Raw genomic sequence first — 7,899 nt, forward strand, 5'->3', positions numbered from 1 at the left:
GTTGCTCCAATCGCCACCAAACTTGCCACAAATACTGTTCAGGGGTCTACTATGAGAATAGTCACACCAGGGACCATGTGAGGGCCCCAGGGGCCATATGTCAGGTGCCCCCGAGTGCACTGTTGCTGAACAATACACACCAAACGCGGCAGTGCAGAGGTCACTCACCTTAGCAATAGTTACACCAGCAAAAACCGCAGCAGCCAAACGCACACCAAACTTGACACAAACATAGTTCAGGGGTCTGCCTTGAGAATAGTCACACCAGGGGCTCCAAGGGGCCACAGGCACACCGGTGCTCCAATACACACCACACTTGGCACAAATACTGTTCAGGCATGAGAATAGTTAAACAAAAAAAACTAAAAAACTAAATTGCACACGTATGGGGCACTACTAGTGTTTTAACACAAAAGGTTGTTCTTTTTTTCATTAATACTCTATGATCAGAAGAGTAGCATTTGCATCAAGAATGAGGGTAAAAGATTGGGTAGATTTCCTCATCGAAGTTGCAGCTGAGAGGAGCTGTGGTTTCAACATCATGAAAGGAGAACCGCTTCCCCTCATAATCCAGAAACAACAAGACATCTTCTGGGCCCAATAATTCAAAACTTAAACCCTACCTGATAGGATCAGATTTGAATTTTGGGTAGTTTAAGAAAAAAAAGATCCCAAAATTGGGGCTTGTAGATGTCCCATTTTCTAAACATTTTTACTTATGTTGCCCAAGGAGCCTAATAAAGTACATTTTAACCTTATACACACACACACACACACACGTATAAAGAACCTTGAAATGTTTTCTAATAATATTTTATGGGGTCCCTGGGACTAAATGTTTATTTTGACCAATCGCATATAAATTTGGGGGTCCTTGACAGTTTGACATCCACTGAACAGGGTCTTGAAATCATCAACCAGCTCAGATACAGGATGAACATTATGGTAAATATGAAGGTAAATTTGTTTAAAGCAATATCACTGCACTGGTCTTGTATAAAGCAACTCAATGGCACTAATCCATATAAAATGCTTTCAATGATTAAGCTAAATTAAAAACATTTAAATAACTTTAAACAGCACTTCATTACATACCATTAGTATGGTTAAAATAAATGTGCTGCCACATGCCACTATGTGATAAATCCCAGCACATCTTGGAACTGCTTTCAGAAATAAATGATGGGGTTAATGAGGTCCCAAATAAACAACATTCCAGGTAAGTGCCCTTTTTGCAATTTTATGAATAAAGTGACTCCATACAAAGAAATGCCTTAGTCCCTCACATTTATTAACAAAAAGCAATGGAAGTCCTTAACGGTAGGACTTCTGGTAGCGGGCACGAGCTCCAGGTCCACCGAATTTCTTGGACTCGCAGCGACGGGGATCTGCAACAAGCAGAGTCCTGTCGTACTGGATCAGGATGTCCTTGATCTCCTTCTTGGAAGCCTCATCCACATCTGGAAGGAGAGGGTCAGGTTTTATCTATGGACTCCTTATGCATGTTCTGGTAGAGTCCGTAGACCATGTGCACATTACAATGAGTTTCAATTCAGCCTTTGTTGGCAAAGAATTCCTGGGTGCTCCTATAATGCCGACTGTCAGCTTTCAATAAATTGCTTCAATGATATGGGACGCATCACACCCTCAATTTTTTAAACATAATTCAATAATTACCAACAATCCTTTAAGTGGATGACTTGCTTACGATTATGGAAAAAAGCTCAATTACTTAGATGGCAAACCAGGAGAAACAAACTATGGCAACATAGAAGAGACTTATCTGACCTTACATTTGTGAGTAAAATATTTGTTACACAAACCATTTATCAGATAAATAGTACTCTTCTACAAATCCTCCAGTTACTTTCTGCATTACACCATTCCTTCATCATATCTGCTAGCACAAAAATCAGACAGGACAGCCCAAGTGGCAACAGCTACAGAACCCACTCAGGATACTTACACTTCTGGTAGTATGCGACCAGGGCCTTGGAGATGGCCTGACGGATGGCTGCAAAAATAAAAATTGATATGTGAGGCAAGTGGGTTCTTATGAAAACAATATCCATCCGTTGAAAATAGAGTAGAGGTGCATTAATTAAAGACCAAATGAAATGGTTTTGCTCACCGTAGATCTGTGCGACATGTCCACCACCCTTCACTCTAACTCTGATGTCAACGCCAGCAAAACGCTCCTTGCCCAACAACAGGACTGGCTCCAGAAGCTGAAAACAACAAAAGTTTCAGATGAGTGAACTTTATTAACCCATTTAGACCTGAGGCTGATTCTAAAAACGCCTTCTAAATCCTGACCTAAGTTTTCTCAAAAACACTTTATTGAAATAAATTGCAGAAATGTATGTTGCTACTTTATACAGCAACAACTACACTAAAAGGGGTTCCTGGATTTAAAGGTAGTTATGGTACTGCTGTTCTGAATGTTTTTGAACAGAATTATTATCAGCACATACATTCAGCACCATTTCATTTAAAATACAGATTGTTTTTTTAATTCAAGTCGTAACCAAATTAACGATCCACAACGATATAATTAAGCCAAACAGTATTCTGAATGTTCAGTAAAAGGCCTGTAAAGAAAGTCCAATGTAAGCCAAGAAACGAGAAGACGAGTGCATTTTGTACCAACATAAGACATCGGTCATTAACATAGTGTGTCTTAAAGCACTAATATCTAGGTGAGTAGTGAGGTTGAATGGTATGCGACTATGCGTCCTGCGTTTGGACAACACCGGGCTGAAGCCTGGTCCTACGTGGCGTTTCAGGAATTAAAACTTCCTACTGCGAGCACATACTGTATGGGGCACACAATCAACAGGCGTGAATAATTAGACCACACCAATTGCAACATACAATTCTATTGTGTGTCCCATATGAATGTGCTCACCAAAGGAAGTTTTCCTATGTTCAGTCTTGCAATCATTTTTAGGACAACGTCGGGTAGAAGCGTGTGAAGCTTGTGGTAAAGTGGAAATATTTTACTAAACACGTTTTCTGCCAGAACACAATGGATACATTTTTATTAAATGGATATGAAACTAGCTGACCCTCAGTCGCAGCAATTAATTATTGGTCGAGTACACACACGCAGCGCTACAATTGTAATGCCGCCATGATGACTGCTACCCGGGAGGGCACAGGAGTGATCTATGGCTGTGTATATGGAACACATGAAATCTATGTAATGTCACAGCCAGTCTAGGGCTACCTCTGGCCAAACTATTAGTAATTGTTGATAAGTGCTACAGCCTTACATTGAGCTGCTCATAATGAACCACACTTATTTGTGTTAGTTTAGCACCTTCTTTGTCTTTATTTTGTTAATCGATATGGATCCTGGGGACTCACTACATTTAAAAACGGTTCAAATGTCACTGAATGTTGATTGTGATGAGACTAGATATTGTCTGGAATTTTTGTTATTGTAATATAGCTCATAAGAGCAGTGTACAAAGTCAAATTATTCATAACATAAATGGCCAATAAACACATTCTCATTTGATATTGCATTTTCCTGGTCTTGAAGGCTTCAATAAAATAAAGTGATGGTTTTCTGACCTTATATACTGTATATTCTACCCGAGTGAAATGAACGAGTACCTGTACTTGTTTGTTCATCACAACACTTAAGATCTTTCACAAAATATTGTGTAAAATATCCTTTAAAAGCACCAATGTAGAAAGAACGTGATGTCAAACCATTGAAAGTTATAGTAAAAACCTCACAAGATGGCGCCACCTGTACATTGAATCCAATGGAGGGGTCGCTCTCGTTTGTTAGTCATCCCAAAAATGTCAATATCCAGGTATCAGGTATAACATTGTGACATTTGATTTGTTTAATTGCAGTCCCGTAACAATTTAGCTTATCTTTTAAGTGTAGTAGGTGAAGTTTGATCTTAGGTAATACAACTAAACCCTTATGACCCATGCAGACATTACTGACGAAGACTCACCTTGTACTGGAGAGTAGCAGGCTCAACAGTCTCCAGGGGTCTGCCATTCACCTTGATGAGGCCATTCCCCCTTTTGCAGTGAGCAACTGCAGTGGCGGTTTTCTACAAGACAAATTAACTTCGTTACCACCGGGCTCTGTGAAGGCCCCTGCATGCTGCCGAATGAGGTGGTCACCCTGTCACCTTTTAGGTGGTAGAGAGAGCTCTCTCTATCACCACCGCGGTGATAAGGTGATGGGGTGACCACCGAAAATGGTGGCATGCGCACCCCTTTTACTCCTCTGGTGCAACATCCTCTTAGATCAACATTTATAACAGTAATGGGTCACACAGAGTGGCAAGAGTGAGTTTAATTTATCATTTCTTACAGATCACTAAAACGGAAAACTGGCAGGAAAAGACTCGCTGCATACATATTAAGGAAAACTCCTTAGACTTAAGAAAATATTATTTCTTTATTTTAAATTGCTCATTAAGTGCTCTGTGCTCATAGTTAGGGGTGAATTTAAAAAAGCTAACGTTTCGGTCCTGGGACCGTCGTCAAAGCTATATGGGTGAATCACAGACAAACAAATTGCTTTAATAGGGCTCTAGATCAACTCAGGTGCTGAAGATGTCACTAAAATGGACATGTAAAGACGTGTCAGTGACACTGATGAAGGCTGGATGGCCGAAACGTTTGCCATTTTAATGAAGAAATAAATCTCACTCTTGTCACTCTGTGACCCATTACTGTTAACGTTTTCTACAAGACCCTATGATCAACATGTCAATAGATGTGGAACATTAACAATCATCAAGTGGCTAAATGTAAACCCCACGTCTGTCACCGCGATTAAAATATCCACTACCAGTCACGGTCACAGGTTTTCATCACACCTTTCTAGACTCGTATCAGTCGGTCAAACATAACCAGACACTGTAGTATAACTGTATGGGTGATATAACTAGTGGTAGGTTAATACATTAAAACAATGTGGCTGCCATGTTCACTCGGCTGCGGCGCACAGCAAGGCCAGCACTGGGCGAACACAGTTAGCATATCATCCTATAAGTCAGTGGAATGGATTTGAACGGATCATTCAAATTGAATCCTCGTCTCTAAACATAAACGAAAGACACAGATGTATTGGTAGTAACTATAAAAAGGAGTTACTAATATGTACCAGCAGCCATAGAGAAGAGTGAAACGTTAGCTTAGCCACTGGCTAGTTACTTAGCTATCCGTGGGACAGGCGAGACGAGACCACATGTGTGAATATCCTTCATATTTACCCACCTTGCGTCCAAAGACCTGGACAGATTGCAGGGGACCTTTAGCCGGCATGTTTCTGTGAACACAAAAACGGGCAGTGACAACATTAACGACCAGTAAATACGTTATATTTGTAAAGTTTTAATGGTTCACGGGGAGAAACGTACCGTCTGCAGCTAGAGTGCCGTACGGAGAGGCCGACCGGGGTTGCACACGCGGAACTTCAGGGGCCGTTGCGACAGTTGACGACGGCTTTACGGCAAGATTTACGACAGCGTCTCCATGGTTTCATTCATCGTCTCTTTTCATTATTATTGTGGTTTTAGTGGTGTAAAGTAACTAAGTACATTTGCTCAAGTACTGTACTCAAGTACAATTTTGAGTTTTTTTTTTTTTTTTACTGGAGTATTTCCAATTTTCAGTATTTTTACTTTGACTTTTCAGAGGCAAATATCGTACTTTTACAGTAAAAGTACTATCTATTACTCCATCTATTACTTTACTCCACTATAATTATTTGAAAACTTTAGTTACTTTGTAGATTTTGATTATAATTACAAAACATACATTAACCACTTCGGCCAATTTAGTAGATCTACAAGCTCATTGTGAGCTTGCAGAGCTGCTATTTAATTATTTTTTTTTAAATACATTTTATACATTTGAAAACTTGTAATAGGACATTCTACATAATGAGTACTTTCGAATTTTGATACCAATACTTTTGTACTTTTACTCAAGTTTTTTGAAGTCATTAACCTTCATCTTACTGAGGGAATGGATTCAGTTTTCCCAAGGTGTAGTGACAGTTTGTTATCGGTAAGCCAGGTACGGATTTTGGAGAGTTCGGAGCTGAGAGCTAGCCTGGTAAACCCTCCCTCCGGAAATCTCATTTCCATTTGATTCCAGGAGTGAATCAAATGGAAATGAGATTTCCAGAGGGAGGGTTTACCAGGCTAGCTGAGAGCTTCCTCAACTTGCAACTTGTCCTCACCCGAGATCTGGAGTGCCGAGTCATCAGCGAACAGGAACAGTTTGCAGTTACAGGCAGCATTCTTGTCGTTAATGTATAGTAGGAACAGTAACGGCCCTAGAATGCTGCCTTGAGGAACCCCGCAGCTCACCGGGAGGGATGAGGACATGGTTCCGTTGATGTCAACCACTTGCTCTCTTCCCTCCAAGTAAGATCTCATCCAATTTAGTGATGTGCAATCAAAACCAATCGCCCTCAGCTTATCAAGTAGAATTGAGTGGTTTACAGTGTCAAACCCTTTTGGAGGTCCAGCATGACCATGCCGCAGTATTTGCCCGAGTCTACCTCACGTTTGATGTAGTCGGTCAAATACAGTAGGCATGTGTCAGTGGAGTGGGATGTTCTGAAGCCCGATTGGAAACAGTTTACGCTCGCCGAGATAGCTGTTGATTTGTTCTTGGATTGATCGCTCTATAACCTTTGAGATGGAACAAAGGATGGAAACAGTTACAGGCCTATAGTTGCCAGGATCTAGTTTGCTTCCTTTTTTATATAGAGGGATTACTCTTGCCAGTACATTTTGATTACCGGACTGTTACAAACTATTTCTACATTGCAGTATTCAGTATTGATACTTTTAACATTCACCATTTTACCATTTTTTACTTAAGTAAAACATGTGAGTACTTTTTCCACCACTGGGACTCCCTGTCCCTGCAGTACATCAACCAGCGAAGCCAAAACATAGCGTGACGTGAGTCATTTTGTCGCCATCTGGCGGTTGAGTACGAAATAACGTAGTGAGACGGCATAACAAAACCATTCATTACACAGAATTAAAAATGAAAACAGCTCATTGGCACGCAAAACAATATCCCTTAATTGGTTGCAATTATTGGCAATCTGTCAAATAAACCATTTGTAGAATGGCTTGCACTTGACTTTTTATCCAATGAAGCTTCACACTTTTAACAAGTAGGCGAATCTCCAACTAACCACAATTTATTTTAAGAATAAACTCTTATAAACTGTTTGTGCATATGATACAATGCAATAGCCTACGAATGGGAACATATCAGAACAGGCAATTCTGAATTCTGAAAGTAATGCATTTTTTTGCAGGTGGTAACAGTGAAATTGTTGAAGTGCATCCTTTTCCCCAGCAGAGAGCGCTACAACACAATGGTCAATGGATAGTAGAAAATAAATTGTTACTAGCCTTTCATAAGTGATTAAGAACGTTATGCTGGCTTGAGGGGAAATTATATTATATACATGTCATTTGGTTAGATGTGGTGTTTTGGGGAGGCAGGATAGAGAGGTAAAGAAGTGGACCAGTAACCAAAAGGTTGCTGTTTGAACAACAGGAGCAGGAGGGTTCTTGTGGGTCCAGTTGTGGGCTGGTGACTGGAACTTGGCTGGTATTACATCATTACAGTGTCCTTGAGCAAGGCACTGAACCCCCAAACTGCTCCAGGGGGATCTTGCGCTCAGACCTCGCTGATGAAATGCATACACATTGAGGCCTACACTTCATCGTGTATGTTTAACTAATAAGGAGGGATTTGTGAAAAGACCAATTTAATTTGCCTTGTGTATATCGATAATAAAGTGATCTACACAGACATAGAACAAAGAAGTATACTGTAGATTTGACCATAAGTCTTCATTGTTCATTCATCCTAGCCAAATCA

General features: G+C 40.3%; 1 protein-coding gene across 1 annotated transcript; it reads right to left on the minus strand.

The window, feature by feature from the left end:
- Nucleotides 1-1,270: 1,270 nt before the first annotated feature.
- Nucleotides 1,271-5,468, minus strand: rps16 (ribosomal protein S16). The gene is made up of 6 exons (XM_080421400.1): nt 5,400-5,468; nt 5,257-5,308; nt 3,978-4,079; nt 2,132-2,228; nt 1,967-2,014; nt 1,271-1,460 (listed from the first exon to the last, which is right to left on the minus strand). Exons 2-6 carry the CDS (start codon nt 5,302-5,304, stop codon nt 1,315-1,317), a joined length of 441 nt encoding a protein of 146 aa, XP_080277526.1. The 5' UTR covers nt 5,305-5,308; nt 5,400-5,468; the 3' UTR covers nt 1,271-1,314.
- Between the last annotated feature and the right edge of the window lie 2,431 nt (nt 5,469-7,899).

This window comes from Gymnoscopelus braueri, assembly GCF_963280865.1.
Source record: "Gymnoscopelus braueri genome assembly, chromosome: 23".
Lineage (NCBI taxonomy): Eukaryota > Metazoa > Chordata > Actinopteri > Myctophiformes > Myctophidae > Gymnoscopelus > Gymnoscopelus braueri.

Bases quoted from the DNA above. Each gene is read 5' to 3' on its own strand.
- rps16 (XM_080421400.1), bottom strand. From the start codon at position 5,304: ATGCCGGCTAAAGGTCCCCTGCAATCTGTCCAGGTCTTTGGACGCAAG. The intron at 2,229-3,977 runs GTGAGTCTTCGT...TGTTGTTTTCAG, and splicing joins CTGCTACTCTCCAGTACAAG to CTTCTGGAGCCAGTCCTGTT. The intron at 2,015-2,131 runs GTGAGCAAAACC...TTATTTTTGCAG, and splicing joins ACATGTCGCACAGATCTACG to CCATCCGTCAGGCCATCTCC.